The sequence below is a fragment of the Alexandromys fortis genome, unplaced genomic scaffold (genome assembly GCF_014885135.2).
Source record: "Alexandromys fortis isolate MF-2015 unplaced genomic scaffold, M_Fortis_MF-2015_v1.1 scaffold_33, whole genome shotgun sequence".
NCBI lineage: Eukaryota > Metazoa > Chordata > Mammalia > Rodentia > Cricetidae > Alexandromys > Alexandromys fortis.
In genome coordinates, this window is record NW_026067917.1 from 503838 (window position 1) to 526597 (window position 22760).

Below are 22760 nucleotides of genomic sequence, written 5' to 3' on the forward strand. Positions count from 1 at the left end.
TAGGTACAGCATATAAACTAAATTAAATGAAGAAACTTGAATTAAAATGCATCAACATCATAAATCAAGAAGACTGACAGCCACAGAATAAAATAGCTAATACACATATAATATAAAGTCTTCTACTGTACCATGCAACCATCTCTAAAAGATATTACACTGTATGTCATAATGTAAATGTCAGTGATTAAAAAATACCCTTTATATAATTTCCTGTTTTACCAGAAAAATAGGAAAAATACAACTAAATATCAATAAGAATGCAAATTAATGAAATTTAAGAGATTCTTGGAGACTGAAAAAATATATTCCTGAACTAAGTGAAGAAATAAAAAGAATTTAAAATTTCCTAGAATTAGATGTAACTGAAACCACATCTATCCATTTCTTTGAGGTACAGGTAAAACAATTTTAGGGGACAGTTTCTAGCCATGGGAGGCTACTGACTGGCTTTTTACAGTGTTAGAAAGTACAAGGCATGCTCCTTGGAGGGGTGTGTGTGCAATCAACAGTCTTATGTGGTTTTGAACCCTGTGAAGTATAAAAATGACTACCCTGGAAAAATTATTTTCATTTGTGTAATGGTAGCAAAGATGTGTTAGGAGTAGTAAACTACTTTCTTATTGGATTTAAGGCTGAATTTAGAATACAGAGCTCTTGTGTGCTACTGTTGAGCCGTCTGAGAACTTGTGGCTAGGTGGAACATAGACCTTCGGGGAGAATCTGTTAAAGATATTTTCCTGAAGAGACATAGAATTAAACTGCCACAAAATACTTACCTTTATAACCACAGATTAGTGCAGCCCTCAGTCCTCATAAGTTGAACTTGTTTTTGTAGTATATGTTAATTAATAGAGACACACAATTGTTCAAAGTATGGAGACAAGAAAGCCATGGAGTGTTTAACCTTATACTGGACATTATATATCACACACCCTCTGCCCAAGATGTCTAGTACCATGCTAGGAAAGAGAGCAGAAAGAATATAAGGATGAGAAGAAATAGAGGATGCTGGGAAAATTTATGTTCTAGACACATGACTGCTGCTCACATGAACTTATGGTAGCTGTCACCGAATTCACAAAACCTGCATTATATCAAGCTAGTAAAAAACCTAGCCTTGGAAGAGGAATTGCTCATCAAGTACCAACTCTATCTGAGAAACTATTTGCAATTCACATTGTCTAGGGGGTGGAGAATCAGTTTTCTTCTGGTATGGCCCCTCGTAGGCAGCCATGTTTTGGTGGTTAGCCCCATACATACATATATACTAACAGCACTAAGGGTACATAGTGGCTTTTTAAAAAGTGAGATTTTGAACTTAAGAGAAAAAGTTGTAGGATATGTGAAGAGTTGGTGGGAATTAAGTAGGGGTGAATTTGAAACAAATTTTATTTATGAATAAAATTCTTAAACAATAAATTTTTAAAAATCAAAGAGTTCAAAAATGTTAAAATTTCAAGGTCTTAAATATTAGCAAGCAAATCAGAAGTAGAAAGTAAGACTTAATAAGTAAAGAAATGAAGGACATGAAAGTTAAACTATATGTAGTTTAATATATATGTAATATATATTATATATACACACATATATCAAAGATATGGTTATTGAAGAATATAACAAACATTTGTAAGCTTCCCAGCAAAACTAACCAAAAAAGACATAAGATAAAATGCTAATGAAATGACTAATATCCTTTATCATCAGGGAAATGCAAATCAAAACTACTTTTAGATTCCTTCTTACACCCATCAGAGTTGTTAAGATAATGACAGGGAGTAAAGGAAACTCTCATTCATTGCCGTTGGGCATGCAAACATCTACAGCTACTATGAAAATCAGTGTGGTGGTTCATCAGAAAGATAGAAATTAATCTACCTCAATACCCAGCTACCAAGATTCTATATCCTAATACAGAGACATTTGTTCAACCACATTCATTGCTATTCTATTCATGATAGCCAGAAACTTGGAAATATAATAGATATCTGTCAACAAATAAATGGGTAAAGAAAACATGGTACGTTTACACAATGGAATATTACTAAGCCATTAAAAATGAAATAACGAAGTTTGTAGATAAATGACTGGGCTTGAAAAAATCAAGGAGGAGGAGGAGGGAAATGGGAGCGGGGAGGAGGCAGAAATTGTTTCAACAAAAGAAAAAAGAAAAAGAAAAAATCATTCTGGGTAAGTTAACCCAGATCCAAAAAGAGAGTATAGTATTTGCTTATATGTAGATGCTGGCTGTTAAGCTTTCAAAAGCAGACTAAAACACATATAAGCACAGAGGTTAAATATAGAATAAGGGACTACAATGGAGGATTGTATCACCCTAGGAAAAAGAAAAGAGAAGAGATAGTTAGCAATGGATGTGGGGATATGGGAACAGGAGGATCAAATGAGAGAGGAAGGGAAGAGGGAAAATATGAGGTGGGACAGCTAAAACTGAATTCATTTGTTGGGTTATAAGAAAACAATACAGTAGAATGTTGCTGTAAGGACCAGCTTTCAGCAGTCCAGAGAAACTGGAGAGGAGATGTGGATAGGGAACCACTAGAACAGATGTCCAGACACACAAGTGATCTTTGTATCTGAGGTCTAAAACTTGATTCTTCAATTTATCTTTCTGCCGGTTGCTCCAATTCTGTTCTTTATCTGTTCTGTTCGTCAACCCTTATGTTTCCCTTCTTCCTCGTTTTATTTCTCACTTACAGATTATATACTCAAGCAATATAAAAATTACAATGTGGCTACATTCTATTTTTCAAGTAAATTTTTTGTAATGAATACAAGCAAAAACAACATATTTCTCATTTTCCTCAGATGATTAAACATTTTACATATTAATTTCCCTTATATGATTAAACATTTTACATATTACAGATGAAAATTACATTATATGAAGACCCACATACATTTATGGCTAAGCAACTTGCTATGCATTAAAGAAGTGTGAGCAAGCAAGGTGTTTTTCTCAGCCGGTTCTTTTACTGTCAGGCTGCATTTTGTTGTTAAAAAAGAAAGGATCGATCATTTTTTATTATTTATCTCAGAAGGTAATCATATAAAAATCTTAAAAATAATCACAAATCTAATTTTTTATATACAAAAATATCAGTCATATCTATTTTAAATCCTCAGGGTATATACCCACTCATCAATGGTTTATTTTTTATTAAACCCATATCAGGAAGCTGAGGGTAGAAATGGGTACAAGTAATTAATCATACCCTTAGAGCACCAGCCCGTTCTGGGGAGAAAGTTTTGTCAGTCAGCATTAGCGAAGTGGTTGTTTGTTTCCCCTGACCTCAACAAGTCCCTGGCTCAACAATTTAAAAAATGCCTTTCTAAACTTTATATTGTTCCCCAAGATTTTATATCCCAAAGCCACGAACAAAAACATGTTAACCTAACCTTACTGCCAATCTACATGTATGAATTCTTTCTAAGGGGGGGGGGGCTGAATCATCACCTGCTCCAGCAACAATGCTTGGAAAAAGTTAATCACTATTACTATGAGTACCAGTAATATTGTCCAGGAAGAACTTAGAAAACCCCTGTGAGTTTTCACACAATTCATAGATTATGAGGATATTGGGATCACAAGGGCAACAAGCAGAGTTATGCTCAATAACAGCATGAAGTTCCCAGGACGTGCAGTGCTCGATGCTCTGCCTCTCCAAGGCTCACTGACTTCAGACTGACAGGTTGGAAACCTGCATAAGACCAAACCAGGCCCTTTGAAAATGGGTGACAGTTGGCTTCAGAAGGACTTTCACTATTAAAAGGTGTGGCCTTGTTGGAGTGTGTCACTTTGGGGATACGCTCAAGGTCTCAGATATGATCAAGCCATAGCCAGTAGCTCAGTTTAGTTACTATTGTCTGCAAAATGTAGATCTTTCAGCGACCTCTCCAGTCCATCGTCTGCCTGCACTCTACCATGTCCCACTATGACGATAATAGACTGAATCTCTGAAACTGTAAGCTTCCCCCTCAATTAAATGGTTTCCTTTATAAGGGTTGCCATGGTTATGGTGTATCTCCTCAGCAATAGAAAGAACATGTGCAGTCATTATAGAAATGAATATGGTGATTGACCAAACATATTTTTAAAAGAAAATTTATCCTGTGATCTAGCTATAACACTCCTGGGTATAAATTTAAGGGAGTCCAAGTCACCATTCCAAAGACATATTGGTGCAAGCATGTTTGCTGCTGCGCTACTCACAACAGCTATGATATAGAACCAGCTAGATACCATCAGTAGATGTATCACTAAAGGAAGTGTGGTACATATGTGCAATAAAATTTTTATTTAACTGTAAAGCAGAATGAAATTATGTTATTTGAAGGAAGACGGAACTGAAGATCATTATGGGCAGCAGAATACTTCAAACTCATAATGTCAAATACTGCAGATTTTCTTTCATGTGTAATATGTGGTTTAAATTTATACATGCCTTATGCATGTGTGTGAGTCTAAGACATGAATTAAAATGGCATCTACTAACGGTAGAAAGAGTTCTAAAAGAAGAAGGAGGGAGCAAGAAACTTCAGAGGAAGTTAAAAAAAAACATGAAACAAAAGTAAGGTATTCAGAGTAGAAATGGGACGAGTCAGAGTAGGAGAGCTGTGGGAGAGGACAGTGGGCATGCAAATAACAGCAAAGTATAGTTTTTAATGTGCAAATAATTAAAAACATCAATGCAATCCTATTATTTTGTACAATCACTTAAAAGTTAGTGTAAAATAGTTCAATCATCAAAATTCTTGAGAAAAGTGGTGTAGCTAACATATCCTTATCCACAAACAAATGACTTGTTTAAGAAATGCAGCTAAGTGAATGTGGTTTATTGTGGGTCAAGCCTGTATTACCATCACAAAAGAGATGAAGGCAGGAAGACCAAGATGTCAAGGCCAATGTCAGTTATGTAAGAAGAGCAAGGCCTGCCTGGGCTACAGGAGACCTATTAAAAACAAACCACTAAGGAAACTCCATAGAAGTGAAAATATTGGGGTTTGTTATGACTTATGTATAAAGCAGGATGGAGAGTATGAATATCTCTATTGGCTGGAGGTTACTTGTAAAAATTCACAAGTAGATAACTATAAAAAATTGATGTTGTTTCCATAGCAACATAAAAGAATAAAACAGGAAAACAGAAAGGATAAATCAGAATAACATCCTAAATATGCTCTTTTCTGAAAGTAAGGAACTGAAAAATTAAATAACTTAGAAATACTGAATTTCATCAAATCAAAAATCATCATCATAAAAAAATCATCACCATAGAGGTTTATATATGGTTTAACTATTTTATACTATCCAGTTTTTAGAATAAAAGAGAAATTTCTGAAAACTCAGCAATACTAACGGATAAGGCCATATTTCTCTTGCTTTTAATGCAAGTCTCTGAATGATATTTTGTTTTTCAAATTATTAAATTATTATTTGATATTATAATTTATTACATCATTTTCTCTCATATTTTCCTTCCTCCGAGTCCCTCATGTATCTCCCCTTGCTCTTTCAAATTCATGTCCGCCTTCTTCTTTAAATGTTATTACATACATTTTTGTGTATATTATGTATATGTATAAACATAAACATACATAAATATACACACATATTTTTTCTAAATATGTGAATACAATCTGCCCTGTCTAAACAATAACACTAGGAAGTACATATTTTTATGGGTGACCCCCATATGTTATGTAATGCCAACTGTTTTTCACTTTGACAGTTAAAGGGAGATATTTGAGAACAATTCTGGAATAATAGAATAATGATGAAGACAATCTCATCAGGCCAAAATGAACTGAGCATTCTGTATGCACCATGCTATCTTAGTTGGATTATGAATCATGTGACTTAATATGAAAAAATTAATTTTTTTTCTTTATTTTGTAAGTAATCAAGCATTACTTAGTTATTTGTATTGATCGCTTTGTAGATTAAAAGACTCTGAAATAAGTATATATGTATGTTTATAAACGTTACTAAGTACTTATGTAAGTAGACCTATATTGGCTTGATTTCTATTTGTCATTAAGTTTATAAGGTAGAGATGATAGAATAACAGGAGTCTTTGTACAGTTTTTAACAGTCATTTTTCATAAATTGTTTTTACATTATCTTCCAAATGCAATAAACTAGGAACTTGAATTTAAGTATCTTCTTACTAGAACTGAAACTTTGAAACATACTAATTAGGGTTTTAATGTTTTTGTTTTGTTTTTAAGGAAGAAAGTTCCTTTTCACATTTTTGAGTGTATCATGCAAGCTCTCTGTGAATCAAACTCCCACATTCCACAGCACTGGATAGATATTGACAGGTGATAGACAGAATGGCTGTTGTAACCTCAATTCACTTGCGAGACACTTGGCCCACAAATGTTACCACTGACACAGAACTTCTTGTTCTACATCAGCTTCTGTAAACAGCTTGCTTACTGACTATTTGCTGTTTCAGATTCAGTGTTGTGATGATAGTTTCCAGGAAAACTAAAGTTGGCTTCCTAAGGTAACGCATCAGGACTGCTACAGTACAGGTACTCACAAACAAGAGGACGCTTGTTGTCTCTCCCAGAGAAACTTTTCAGTGCTCAAGGTGAAGGTACGATTCCTCCTTGTTCTCTGGTAGGTTTCTGATAATTAATTGGATTGCCACTCAGGAAATCCATCCTAGATTTCAGTCTGCTCCAGTGCTGACCATACACATTCAAATTTTATTGAAATTCAATAACTCTTAGAATTTCTTATATACATAATAATTAACAGAACAAAATACAGAATAATCACCACTGGGAAAACACTGCGGTTGTAAAATCATTGTTTTCTTATTCAGTTAATAGCAAATCAAAGCACAGGCATTTAAATAATTAGTGATAAAATGAGATGCTCAAGTATTCTGACTGTCTTCATTCAATGTAGGTTTATTTTAAGTTTTAATCTTTTCCACTGAATTCCGCATTGCTCTCTTAAGATAGCTGGACAATGAGATAGGCATACTTAGTTGTTGATTGGAATGACCATTCACTTCTTATTGGCATGTAAACCAGGGCAGACACTGATTATCTTAATAGTAACCTTTCTCTTGTACACCTAAATAAGGAGCTAAAACAAAAGACTGTGTACCTGGTTACCTCCCATGCCATGGCAGTTGAATATACCCACTTTCTCATTTTCTTTGCGGCCCATGTTGTCTAAGCATTGATTGGTTTCAACATTTCTTATCTAAAGAAAACACACACAAAAATGAAAGTGTCAAACATTCAAATACTTAAGTCATAAAATCATAAACTTATTCTGATACAAAGTGTTAACTAAATGATACAAGTTTGCAAAAAAATTGCCCAGACATGTGTTTTGGTTTACTTTGTTTGTTTGTTGTTGTTTTGTTGGTTTTTTTTTTTTTTTTTTGAGACAGTATTTCTCTGTAGCTTTGGATCATGTCCTGGAACTCATTCTGTGGACCAGGCTGGCCCTAAACTCAGAGAGATCTGCCTGCTTCTGCCTCCGGAGTGCACACCACCCAGCTAGGAATGTGCTTTAAGTATTATTTTATATTAAATATTTAAATATTTGAATTGGAACAATGTTGGTTCTAAAATTAGTACCTAATCAAGAAATGAAGGACATTCTCTCTATATAAGTTATTAAAATCTTTTAAACATTAAGATATTCTGAAATTCCATCCAGATAACTAATTGATTCTTAAAATCCTATAGAATACAAGAAAAATGACAATAAATTGGACTTGTACTTGAGGTTATAATTTTAGATTTCTGTATGTTCTATATAATTAAATAATTAAAATTAATTACATTACTTTTTTTCTGTGACCTACGACCAATTTGTACATCTTTTTTATTACTAATGCTAGAAAGTTTTTAATCCTTAAAAACACTGTTACAGGCTAAATGTCATTTCATGTTGCAAATTTTTCAAAAGTAAGATAAAGTTACCAATTGTAGACATAGTTTACTGGTTTATAGTCAAACATTACATTAGTCCCATAATTGATATAAAGTTAACACACATAATATAAATTAAAAAAATAATTTCTTGGTGTTAAAGATGATAGGATTTTTAAATCAAGCATAAATTGTTATAAAACAAGGGGAGGTTGTCATTAAATAGGAGAAACACCTATGTTAAATGAAGTATTTATAAATCATTTTCTTTAGTCACCACCCAAGTACTTATTTAAATTTATCTACTCTGATTCTAAGAATTTCTACATGGTTATTATACATTGGCTAAAATTCTCTTCATTTCTTTCCAATTAATGAAATTAGAGATGTTCAATATAATTTTATAGATGACAGAGTAAACATATATAATTCAATTTTCCTATTTTTCAAAAATTATTGTTAAACCGTGCTTCCTGGGGGTGCAAAAAAAATCATTTGATTGGCAGTAAGACTTCAATGAAGAAATATGAACAGTCTTGATCACACTGGCTAAGATTAGGAAGTAGCTAAAATTCTCAAGTCCTCATTCATTGGGTGGAAAGTTAGTTCAGAATTATAGACACCTTCATCAAGAGATCTAGGCAGTAACACAATAGACTGGACAGAGTACATTGTGATCATTGTACTGAAAGCATTTGGGCTTCCAGAATTACACCCAAATGATGGCTCAAGGTTAGGTGGTATTTTCAATCTGTTTCAAGTTATTTAAAAACTGATTACATTAGAAGATTATTTTCAAGATCATCACATGTACAATTACTAGAAAGGCAATTGATAGAATGCATAGTAAATAGGTCTGTGTGCAATTCACATAGTCCAATAAATCATACTCTATATGGTTGAGTTATAACATCATTCCTCTTGCTAAATTGTCATTAAGGGTAGATCTCTACAAGGTCCGTAACATTTGAATAGATACAAGATAAAGTCACAATGTTATGTGTAAAGTTATTTGTAAGACTTTGTATCTCTGTTTGACAATAAAAATCTCAAAGCATATCTTCCCCAGTGTATAATCTGATGGCATAATTTAAGGGAGCATTAATTAGGCACTTGTCATTTGATTCTCATAAATTATATTCAGAATTTTAAAAAGCCTCCAAGTCTGGGACAGGGAAAGTATTTGAATGCCTACTTTAATTTAGGTATGTGATTTTTTTTTACTTCTGAACTCATTATAATAAAATTATTTTTTACAATGATAAAACACAAATGCCAAAATATATTGCCCTTAGTAACAGGTGATTATTGGTGTACATTTATGATATATAAACTTGTTTTCTGTTTTTTGAAATCTTTTATGAATTCAGTGATTAAATCAAAAAACATTAAGAAAGTTTACATCTTATATAAAGCACTGCTTGGTGTATGAGAATACAGCAATGCACAAAGGGAACATACTTTCTTTCCTTGTGTAGCTTACATTTAAGCATAAAAGAAAGCAATAAAATCATATTAAAAATATGTCAAAATATTAATATATCTGATGGGAAAGTAGAATTAGCTCTTCCTAAGAATGAGTCCCCCATTTAGTTATTCAACACAAAATGTTTAGCCCTGAAGTTATAAACCCATAAGTCAGAGTCAACAGATTCACTATTCTGTATGCATAGATTTATGCATATGTGTGTAATAATAATAACCAAAGAAAAGAGGCCATCAGTCTAAAAGGGCCTGGGGGAGAGATGGGTGGAGTTACAGTGAAGAAGTAGAAGGTGAAAATACTAATTTATATTTTACTTTAAGACATTAATTTAAAAGGCCTCCTAAAAAATGCAAAGCACAGGAAGAAAAAAAGTGATGTAGATGTCCTCTCTAAAAACGAACTGGGAAAAAACGATTTAGTTTTGTGACAGAGCAGTCTCAATTCAATCTATGCAAGAACAACCCAGACAAGAGAATAGCAGACAGATGCCCACTGGAGTTACAAAATACCAGAATAATGGATTAGCAGCTGTGGCCAAGGAGCAGGGAGCAAGGAGCAGGCTACATAAGTATCCAAGACAAAATGATGTCATCAATCCTGTGTTCTCAGTACAGCCATTCACGGTAATACATTACTTATGGAGCCTTTTCCATCATGTTAAGGAGAGACATTATTTTGGGTGGTAAAAGATAACAGTGGATATCAGAAGCTAATTTTGGTATACTTTTTTTTTTCAGATGGGTCCATATGAAATTTCAGGTAGTTTTTATATGAGCCATAAAATAAAATAGACATCACAAACTTGGTGTTTCTTATTATAGAAAATTTGGTGTATAATGTTCTTTCTTCACATTAAAGATTCAATTTTCAGTACTGGCTCCTTGAATTACACACAATAATGCTCACTTTACTTCATTAGGTTGATTTTGATATTTAGGAAATATAGCTTTGTGTGTTGTTTATTATCATTCATGTCTCTCAATTTTATCAAAGTTTTAAAATCTCCTTTGTCATTTTAATATTACCTCCTTTCCTACCCTTAAAATTACAATGTTTTTTTTTTTCTGTTGAGATTATGGATCATGTGTTCTCAGTTGTTAAACAATTATTTCTGAAAATATTTATTCTTTCATTTCTGATAATTTTTCATATTTTTGTGATGCATCTTCAAGTTTTGCTAAATTTGAAAGATATTGTTCTTTTCTATATTACAGTTCACATCACTTATTTTACACTTCAGTTTCTTTTACATAATAAGTTTGCATCTAGAATTTCCATCTATTTGCTTATAAAGACATATACTCCTGATTATACAGCTGTTTAGCATTCATCCTTTTGTAAAAATTTCTCGAATTATTTTTTTCTTTGCCTGACTTCTCTTCTCTTTAAGGTTTAAGTGGGAAGGTTGATCAGGGTTCAGTTCCTGCTTTGCAGAGAGATTTTTCTTCTCTGTATTTTAATGATTGTTTATTAAAAGGCCTCTACTATTTTTTAACCTCTTAGTTTTGCTTACCTTTTCTATTTTTCTTTATTTATTTTTGCTGGGAGACTCTCATTTTATTTTCCTCTTTGTCCTTTCCTCCTAGATTCTGGCTGTATTCTCTGATTTCTCTTAAAAGGGAGACTGAAAGTGAGTTTCAAGCATCCACGGGTGACAGAATGTTGAAGCGCTTCAGAACATAGAGTGGAGAGCTCTTCTGTGTGCAAAAGGCCCTTCCCAGTTTCAGCTACTATTTTTTTTTAATTCATGGGAAACAATTCCTCATCAAAAACTGCTCAACTTAGGTGTGCTTCATTAATCTACTGGTAACCTTTAAATCCAATCAAGTTTGAAAATCAAGAGTTATCTCCCATTATGCCAATGACATGATAAACATTGAACTAGCATTTCCACAAGTAATAAATACAGTTATTTAATGAAGCTGGGAAATGCCAATCGCGACTTTCAAATAAGTGAGTATTATAAAACAGACCTGGACAGGCAAGAAAAGTGTTGGTATCGATCAGAGGCAATGAAAGACCATGATTATAATTATATAATAATTATAATTTTTACAGATAATTAAGTAGCAGAGTTTGGAGACCAGTTATGAAGACTAGACGCAAAGCCAATAAGATGGTTCAGCCCATAAAGGCATTTACCTTCAATCCTGAATACCTAACTTTTGTTATTGGGACCTACTTGGTGTAAGAAGATAACAAACTCCTAGACATTTCCCTATGACCTACATAGACATACTGGAGAGTATGTATGCGATTTTAAAACCAAAAACCCACTAACAACTTGGTACACAGTCAAATGTGGGCTCCTAAAGGGTGCCATTGGAAAAGAAGTAGACAAGGTCACTGGTGTCAGTCTTAGCAAATGGCAATCAATCTGTAAATAACTTATATCTACTAAGAATCTCATATACATGTGTTACATGACCTACATCAAAATACCCAGAGCACTGTGGGAGTTTGGAGGTCTAGCAATTCTTTGATTTATTTTCTATGCCGTGATACAGCTTTCACTACATGACATAAGACTAGAGCAGTTCTAACTTTAATTGATTATCTGCTTTGAGGTTTCTTTGTTTACACATAATCTTTTGTGCCTTGGAAGTAATTCTTAAGGATATAAACGAGAGTATTGTTTTTCACTTAATGTTGGTGCTGGAAGTCAGAAAGCAGCTGCACAGTTTCTGCTGCACACCAGAAGCCCTCTTAGAAGTAATTGGCTTTAATTCCCTTTGCTGGATTGCCAAGAGGAGAGTTTGCACGAATCTAAAAATAGAGGGATTGTCCCCACCCAATCAATAAATCTTTATATTTAAAATCCCCATTCTAAAAATAAAGAGTAACATTATTAACACTTGAAAAAGAAGTTTGAAAAATTTTAATCACAACAGCAAATTTATCCTTTATTGGGCTTCATCAACTTACCAAATAATTATACTGGCTCTGTATTGTAATATCAATCTTCTATAATATATGGGCTGTATTGCATACATATTAAGTATTATGTATATCTATTAATTTGAGTGGTTCAGAAGGATAAGAATTTATTTAACAAGCCCAATCTTTGTTGAAATCTCAAACTGTTTATGGTTTATTGCAGTTGTTTGTATCAATATATACCTAAGAATTAAATTGGAGTGAATTCTACTCAAAATTAACAGAAATATGCAATATTTCACCTAGATATGTACTCATTTATTCTGGATGAAAATTGGCTTCTGGGTCTCCAAAATTTTTAAATCAAAGCATGGAAAGAGAACACCCACATTTGTGTGTCTGACCTAGAATTAGATGCTAATTTACTGGTTATCCTATTAAAGGGTCAAAAAGACTGTGAATCTATAAATAAATCTGATTACCAGGGATGTTAAGGCTTTAAGCATTTTAGCTTCCACTCTTGTTACTAACTGAATTTATCTATAATCCTTGCAGCCTCACAGCTTTGCAGATGTCTAATTTTATCTATTTAAGTTCACTCTTCAAAAATATTTAAGAATATAATAGCATGCATATAAGGGCATAACTAGCTGATGTGGTTAAAGAGGAAAAATGCTGATGTCAACGGCACAATACAAAGTGCAGAGACCAATGCCAAAACCTGTCCAGGCAGCATGCAGAAGGAAATTATTAGTACCCAGGGTTAAGTCACTTGGCTCCACAAATCCTACTTTTCATCCCTTTAACCTTGGAGAGTCCTTTGTTCCAAATATCTCACAATATATATAGAATGCTACCCTGTTAGAGCTTAAAATTTTGGGCCAACATACTGTTTTAGAAGGTTATTTATTTAAATCTGTAGAGGAATTAGTCCTTATATTTAGAACACCTGAACCTGTTAGGTTACATCTACATAAGATAAAGGGCTTCTTTTTTTTTATTCATTTATTAAAGATTTCTGTCTCTTCCCTCCCACCGCCTCCCATTTCCCTCCCCCTCCCCCAATCAAGTCCCCCTCCCTCGTCAGCCCAAAGAGCAATCAGGGTTCCCTGCCCTGTGGGAAGTCCAAGAACCACCCACCTCCAACCAGGTCTAATAAGGTGAGCAACCAAACTGCCTAGGCTCCCACAAAGCCAATACGTGCAGTAGGATCAAAAACCCATTGCCATTGTTCTTGAGTTCTCAGTAGTCCTCCTTGTCCGCTATAAGCCCGGGATAAAACCTGTCTCGCTGAACATAGCAGATAAAGGGCTTCTTAAGAAAGCATTTAATACTGGAAAGGGCTCAGCCTCCTCATTCCATTAGGGCTGCTTACTGAGTCTAAAAGGCACATGCTTCATTAAGTTACTTAAAGGTCTGAGTTCAAAGCAATTGCACATCTTTTAACTTCTGATTGTCATTTGCACTTAATTTGGGAGCAGAGTAAAGTAACATTTCAATTATCCAAGTAGATGTAAACATCAGACCATAAAGTAAAGATGTCTGACATCAATCAGTTTACTCATGTTGATTATAGTGTTGATACATGATAATCATCAAACAGAATGAAGAAAGCTATAAAGAAAAAAAATGATTGATGGAGAAATATTTGCTCTTATCCTCAGAGAACAACATTAAATATATGGATCTTTTTCAAAGAACTGCATAAAATCTTAAATGGTTAAAAGGTCACTAGAAATTAAGGGAGAAGTACATGGTGATTAGATTAAAATATAATTTGATAACAAGTAGCTTCTACCTCAGACACTTTGGAATGCTTTTAGGGAGAAAGTCCCGTCTTGTGGAATGAAAGACATGACAGGCAGTAAGACAGAAAAAAAGGCTCAAACCATGACTTTTGCCCATTAGCAGTTTAACACTAACTCATTATCAAGATGCCCATCTTAAATTATGTATACATGGTTAAGCAAAAATTGAATCGAAGAGAGCTTGCTAAATTAGCCTTTCTGTTTCCATGGATACAAATGCTGTGTTGGATTTATTTGGAGCCTGGTTTTAAAATGGAAAACTACAGTACATTAATATCTCAGGAAGCTCAAAACAATATATCTCAAAGATGTTTTAAACTTATCGGGTGTTTGAATAGAACCACGGAAAGCTTCGTAGCTCATGTGGGGCGCTTTTGATTTCCACTGTTTTCCTTTGCCTGTTTGATTTCCTCTTGACACCCTTACGTCCTCTCAATTTCAGTAGAATGGCTCTACAGTAAGGTGTTTAGTTTGTTTTTAATTTAGCTTTGCATTCTTAGCACAAGAGACAGGTCTCAGATTTTATTTAATAATAATATTTTACCAAATAGAATGCAGTTATTTTCTTTTATGACTTATAACAAAAGCATGGGCTATAGTGCTAGACTAACAGGTATTAGAATCCCGACTTCAATAATTGACTTGCACCAGTCCCATGTGACAGTTTCTTCATAAGCTAGAAACAAAAGACCCAATCGAGGAAATTATTGTCATTAAAAAATAGTACAATTAATGGAAACTACTTGGAGCAGTATCAACACAGTGACAAATCAGCTTTACTGTTGCTTCTTCCCAGACACTCTAGGAGACACTCTGGTTTAGGGATTAAGCACCACCTACTGCAGAAACTATGAGCCTTAAGAGATAAGAGCTTTATATTGATTTCAAATGATACTATGAACCTTAGGTGATATGAGCCTTATGTTGATTGACTTGAGGTCTTGGGACTTTTCTCAATCTACTATGCCACCTTATTCTATGTACATTGCAAAGATCCCTCAAATCAACCTCTGAAATTTTTGGAGAATATTTTTGTATTTAGTGTAGGCACTTGATTTATTTCAGAAGATAGATACTTCAAACTTAGTACACTATTAAGAGGAATTTGCCTACAATAAGTTTTATTTTAAAGGGAAGTCAATAGATTTTCTTGGTATGCCCAAATCTTACAATTGAATTTTTAATTTGGCTTTAAACATCTAGTTTTGTTAAACCAAATAAAGTTCAGGTATTTTTCAGGAGTAATTGATGGTCCCAGTGAGTTTCCCAAAAGTCCTCTTTGATTGACTCCATCCCATGACTAAAAGGAAGGCAGTGATTTATTATTATGTATTATTGAGAATAATAATCTATACCAAGATAAGGAACAATGTTCTTTTTAAAAAATAGATTGTATTTCATGATTATTCAGATCTTTTCTTGCATGTATTATATAAGAAACAACTACAATATTTTCCCATAAAACACATCACAACAGAACTAAGTAGTGACTGAAAACACACAAGTAAAAAAGTATCCACTTATTACTACACATAAAATTTTTCATCACATAATTCAGATTAAACACATGAAAACAGAAATTCTACATAAAGAAGAGGGCACAACTGATGGAGGATAGAAATTTTGCCAATGGAGTATTGGGAAGTCACTTCACATTAGTTATATAAAAAAAATCAGCTCTACTTAATGTGAGGAGGGCTTCTTTCATTGTTTTCCTTCTATAAAATATGAGCACCAAATGTTCTAGATTGAACCTTGATAACTATTAAACATTTTACTATTCTGAACTACAAAATAATAGTTCAAATCTACAGTCATTTATTAAATCTAATTTCCTAAATGAATTATATTATTGAGGTCAAATGCTTTTATCATAATCAATATTGAATTAGTTTTAATTAGAAACTTTTCAGTAGTAAATAGGAAACTACAAATAGGGAGCACATATCATAAAGGATATAAATCATGTCTTGAGCAATGGATTATTATGTGTATATATGTATAATTATGAAGTCAATTATTTACATCGAACAATTTAAGTATTTTATAAATGAATGGTACACAACTATGAGTGTCAAATCCATTTTATAACACTAAGATGCAGCTTATGTATTTCACTTTTTCTTTTATTTGCAATATTTTCAAAGACTATTGACATTTACTGTCTGACTAAAATAGATTGACTATTGGAACAGTCAAGGGACTCCATCTATCTCTAATGATTCACACAAAAGTGGTAACTTATAAAATATCAGAGAGTCTTATCCACTAACTAATGGAAACACATGCAAAAACCCATCACCAAACAATGGGTCTACTTTGGGGAATCCTGCTGAAGAGAGGGAGGAAGGACTGTAGAAGTCAGAGGGGTGAAAGACATCACACACACACACACACACACACACACACACACACACACAAATAAAAACCTACAAAAAAAAAACATAACTAACCTGGCTCATAGGAACTCACAGAAATTGAACCAAAAACCTGGGAACTTGCATGGGACCAACTTAGGCCCTCTACATACATGTGACAGTTGTGTAGTTTGGTCTACATGTGGGACTTTGGCATTGGGAACTCAGGCTGGCTTTGGGAGGCTCTTGCAAACCTATTCCTCACATTGGGTTGCTTTGCCCAGCCTTAATGCAACGGGAGTTACTTAGTATTTCAGCAAATTTGATATGACATGTTTTGTTGGTACACATTAGAGGCTTGTTTCTTTGTGAACAGAAATAGAGGAATAGTGGATGGGGGTGAGGTAGAAGGGAGGTAGGGGGGATGGGAGGAGAGGGGAAGGGGAGAACTGCATTCATGAAGCTAAATTAAATAAATAAATAAAACTGATGACAAAATTTTCAATCTTAGATCTTGTTATGGAAATATATTTTTGTTCAAATATATTGTTGTAACAAAATTTGTAGCTACATAATTTTAGTGGTTTGCTGTGTTTTAAACCTCAGTTTTGATTTCATTCCAGATGATATTAATGGTTACAAAACTCAGAAACAAAAACTCTTGAGAGTTAACAGAAAACACTTAGGAATAAGTTTAATTGGCCAAAACACTGTCTATTAGTAATAAAACAAGAAAATTCTGCTTGCTGAATCTTAAACTTCCCCTTACTTTAGAGTTTACCACATTGAAGACCTTCATGGTCCTTGGGAAAAAAAAAAGAGAGAGAGAGAGAGAGAGAAGTCATTTAAAATAGACCATTTAAAAATCCTTACAACATTTTATCCATAACATGTAAAAATATTGAACTGCTTATAAAGTGTTCCATTTGCAAAATATATTTATAACTTAAGCAAAATAAATAATTCATACCTCACCAAGTGAGTAATAACGTCTTGGGATCTGGGAATCCGGATAGATGTTTTCTAGGTACCAAGAAAAAGGCTTACACTTCAGATTTTCCCTTAGTGTTTTTCTGACTGACACATCTCCATAATCCACTTTGACAACACCTGGAATGTTTCAGAAAAACATAAATCAATTAGGGATATTTTAACACTATTTCAATCTGTTTATTTAACTATTAGTTTTCTTTACAATTCTACAAAACTCAAACACATGTACAAATTGCCACTAGCTGACTTCCTCAGCATCATCTGATTAATACACTAAATAAATATAAAAATGCTTCTTTTATTGCTTATGACTTTTGAAATGCAAATGTTTGCTGCATAGTACTTGCAATTCTTGGACTAAAAAGAGGCATCAGCTAAATATAAACTGGTGTTAATTTAGTATCTAATAAGCAAAACTTAACTATATAATGCATCTGTTTATACTTAATGAAAACTTCATTGCTTTGCTAATGCTCATATTTCCCTATAGAGTCATTTATTCTCCATCAGAAAATTTTATGGGAAATTTATGTAAATATGATTTTCAAAATGGACTGAACATATGCTCTATTTTCCTTCTTGTACTTCTATCTGAGGTTAACACAGACTGTCTTCATTATTTATTGATTTTATCCTATGTTATGAGCCATCAAACATCACCTCAAGGCCTTGGAAATATTCATAAATGAATAAACGTTAAGAGATCAGAAGAAAAATGGACAGGAACCTATTTCACCTGTTTATATTTAAAATGTATAGCTTTATTTCAGATGACACTAACCATTTCATTGGTTGTCGGAAAAAGATGTTTTCTTTTAGAAACAGAAACAATACAGTGAATTTCTATGTAAACCATACAACAGCAACTTGATTTCCTCAGTATTTTTCATATTAAAAACAGCATTTGACTGAAACGACTAAATAACTGTATCAAGACAGCAATTTTATTACGTATTTTGTAAATGTACCAATAATTAACTCATTTTCTTAAAACCAGTGACTATGAGATTGAGATGCTAAGACACACACACACACAAATACTAGGATTTAGACTATTGTATCACAACAAAGCATCAAAGCTCATGAGCCACCATAAAGGAAGCAACAATTGCTTAGGCATCCAGTGTCTGTGACAAACCCCATCACCAGGTAACAGTTTTCAAAATGACTACATTCCAAACTCCATTATCCATGAGCTATATATCCTGCGTCTCCTGAGAATCTGGTTTATTTCAAAATTAAATGCCAAAGTATTGTTGTAGAGCACTCTGATGACACTCCAGCATCAAAAGAAATTCCTTCTAAAAGAAATATTGATTATTTAAACTTCTCTCTGGATAGAAAACTTCATTTTTTAAGAGACAGTATCTCTCTTAACATCTTTTTATCCACAACACCCAATATGTAAGATAACCTTGAAATAATGAGATTCAGAAATGTCACATTTCAATAAAAATGATCAAGGAATGAATCATGTATTGTAGTAAGAGTTATAATGGATAAAATTACATAAAACATAGCTTTAAAGTTTATAAAGTAATGCCATAAGTCTAAAAAGAAAACACTGAACCCTCCCAGGCTTCAATTCTGTAACAATTTAAGTGGTCTGGGTTCATTTCTGTGGTAGATCAAGCTAACTAAAATTACTAATTTAATATCCTCTCTCATTTTTCAAAATTATGATTGAGTAGTACTGACTTCATGATTAATTTTCCTGAAAAAATGTTTCATTAGTGGTTTTGTGACTAAATATTATGCTTGAAGATTTATTTGCATATCACTTTAGAAAAATTAGAAACAACACAAATGCTCACACTGGATTGGATAAGGAGTGGAAAACAAGAAATTATTTGTCAAAATACTATCCTTTGAAATTGGCTTTGTCTTGAACAATTAGGTAAAATTAACTTCAGAAATACATATTACTGTGGCTTATCTCAATAATTTGGTAAAATAGCTTCCTCCATTACAGCAGTTCTCTACCTATGGGTTACAACCCCTTCACTAGATGCCTATCTCCAAAAATATTTACACTTATGAAGTAGCAATGAAAAAAAAATTTATGATTGGGGTTACCACAACCTGGAGTTGTGCATTAAAGGGTACTGCGGGACAATAGTCTTGTACCCTGTAAAGATTTGTGACTTGTATTTTAATAAAACACTGATTGTCCAGTAGCCAGGCAGGAAATACAGGTGGGACAACCAGGTAGGAAGTAGAGGTGAGAAGATGAGAACAGGAGAAGTCTGGGAAGGGAAGAGACAGTCTGTAGTCATCACCCATTTGCAGAAGCAAGATGAGAATGCCTCAGTGAAATAGGTACCAAGCCATGTGGCTAACATAGACAAGAATAATGGTCTAATTTAAGATGTAAGAGTTATTAAGAAGCCTGAGATAAGAGGCCAACCAGTTTATGATTAATGTAAACCTCTGTGTGCTTCTTTGGGACTGAACAGCTGGACAGAAACTTCCAGAAACAAATGGTGCCAACCTGGACAACTAAATCCACTTAAAACCTGAGAGAGTTTGAGAAGTAATTCTAGAAAGAAAAAGAACAGAGTTAAGCATAGCTTCTTGGTAGTCGCACTTTCTCAGGTGAGTTCTATTTGTTAGAGGAAAGCGTGTCTCAATTAATATAGGCTTCCTGACTCAGCTTTAGCTGCAAAAAACTTGCAGTTCTTTTAAGAGAACCTATCAGCAAACACTTAAATGGTGTTCATGAACAGCTGACAGCATGCTTCTTGATTGTAGCAGTGCCCTTGAAATGCCATAGAGTTGCAGCAATATCATGCCTCCAGCCAGGCCCTCTGCCATGAGGCTAGACTCTCAGAAAGTTCAAGGAATGGAGTGGATCCAGCCATCAAAGCCATGGCTTTAATCCTAGCCATATAACATAGCAAATTAAAGACTCATGTGGTCAGAAAAAGAGAGATATACAGTAAAGATAGATTCAGACAAAAGAAACCTCTAAACGGTTTAGAGTGTATTTTAAATATATATATGCTTAGTAGAGAAAAGAAAAAAGGATAAAGTCCTCAAAATAAATATCAAAAAAGAGAGTAGTTGGGTGTGGTGGCACACACCTTTAATACAAACACTTGGGAGGCAGAAGAATGTGAATTTCTGTGAATTCAAGGACAACCTGGTCTACAGAGTAAGTGCCAAGACAGCCAAAGATACTCAGAGAAACCTAGTCTCAAAAATCCAAAAAAAAAAAAATAGTAGAAATAGAGTTTAAAATAAGGCCATGAAAAGATAGAAAAGACACAGAGTCTGGATACTGTATGCTATTGTGTTGTGTTTCAATTGAATGCTAAGGAAGGAGCAACAGCTGCTAAAAGACATTGGATTATAAATGCTGTTTGATTAATCCAACATATGCATTTTGAAAATACCTTTACTTCAAAATTAAAGTCAAGGTTATGTTAATTTGGAGAAAAGTTTTTGTTTTTGTTTCCACAGAAAATGAGAAGCTGTGGATTCATTTTGGATTAAGAAAAATCAGGTGTGATCAAGGAAGACCCCTCACACACACACAAACAATATTACATAGAAGCAGATGGCCCAGATGATCCAACATTTCAGAGGAACTCTGCTGGAGTTTCCTCTGAGTCCTACATCCAGAACAACCTCAAAACAGCTAACTAAGGTGATCAAGCCTCACAGAATATTGCACTCAGGATTTGGCCATAATTCATAATTTTCCATAGGTCCCCATAAGATTATCAGCTGATCTGAGCTAGTGAGAGCTCCCTGACTCTGGACTGATAGCAGAGGAAACCTGCATAGGACCAAACTAGAACCATGAATGTGTGACACAGGTGTGAGGCTTGGGCAGTATGTAGGGCAACTGGCAGTAGGATCATGATTTATCCCTAGTGCTTGAAGTGGAGTCTAGGAACACATACTCTTTGCAGAGACACTTTGTTCTGCCTAGATATAGAGGCAAGGACCATGGTCTTGGCCTCAAAGTGAAGGAAGGATAAGACTTTGTTGACTCTTCATCAAAAGCTTTACCCTTTCTGAGGGGGGAGGGGATAGAGGAAAACATGGGGTAGAATGAGAAGAGGGAGTGGTAATGGGGATACTATGTAAAATGAGAAAATAATAAATCTTAATTTAAAAAGGGAAAAGCAGAAAGGTTGAGAACCACTGTTCTGCAGACCTATATTCTACTTAGAAATGAAATATTGCATAAAAATCAGCATGAGCCAGCAGACACTACATCTTCACATTCTGAGAGCCTTATAGTTAGGTTGGGCATCTTAATATGTAGAATCAATAAACCATTGGAGATAAGGAAATGCATTATTCTTGGTCATAAAGATTGAAGACTGGCTATAAACCTCTCCAGTTCTGAATTCCTCTATTGCAGGGACAATAGATGCCTCATATCCACTGGTGAAACTACAAGATAGCAGGATGTTGGGCATTTCCTTAAGTAAGTGTCTTTCAGCCATTTTAGATTCATTTCTTGAGAGTTCTCTGTTTAGGTTTATAACCCATTTTTCATTGGATTACTTGTTCTTTTAATGACCAATCTCTTGATTTCTTTGTATATTTTGGAGATCAGCATTCTGTCTGATGTGGGGTTGGTAAAGATCTTTTTACATTCTTTAGGCTGATGCTTTGTCTTGTTGACCAAGTCCTTTGCTTTACAGAAGCTTCTCAGTTTCAGGAGGTCTCATTTATTAATTGTTGCTCCTAGTGTCTGTGCTACTAATGTTACAGTTAGGAAGTGATCTCCAGTGCCAATGCTTTCTCTTCTATGAGGTTCATTATGGTTGGTTTTATGTTGAGGTCTTTGATCCAGTTGGACTTGAGTTTGCGCATGGGGATAGATTTGGATCTATTTTTATTTAATTGATCATTTATTCGCTACTGTATGCTCTTAAGATAACACATTTAATGAACAACAAATCAAATACCATTTCCCAACTCAAAAAGTTTTAGTGATTTTTCTAGAACAATAATTGAACATCTCTTATCAACACTTGAAATGTCATTATGAAATGTCTCTTGTCTACTTCACTAAATTCATCATTGGAAGTATACTGCATTTTTGTGTTTAGTTCTCTTCAGAAGTGTCTAGCTTGCTCCCAAACCTAAGATTTATAATTATTTTTCTTTCTCTCTGGAATATAGATCTGGGACTTTTGCATTGTTTTCTACCTGGTGCACGTCTTTGCTCAAAATTCATTTTTCCAAGTTAACCTCCATTTATTTATTTATTTTTTTTAAATATAATTTTTTTATTGAAAAAGAAAAGATTTCCGCCTCCTCCCCGCCTCCCATTTCCCTCCTCGTCTCCCTTTT

At 33.9% G+C, this 22760-nt stretch overlaps 1 protein-coding gene across 1 annotated transcript in view; it reads right to left on the bottom strand.

Moving 5' to 3' along the window:
• The window catches only part of Galnt13 (polypeptide N-acetylgalactosaminyltransferase 13), a 565342-nt gene that overhangs the window by 193817 nt on the left and 348765 nt on the right, over positions 1-22760 (bottom strand). The window contains exons 8-9 of the mRNA XM_050139950.1: positions 17422-17561; positions 7145-7243 (exon numbers count right to left, since the gene is read on the bottom strand). Of these exons, the coding sequence (XP_049995907.1) occupies positions 7145-7243; positions 17422-17561 (239 nt within the window). The remainder of the gene's footprint in view (positions 1-7144; positions 7244-17421; positions 17562-22760) is intronic.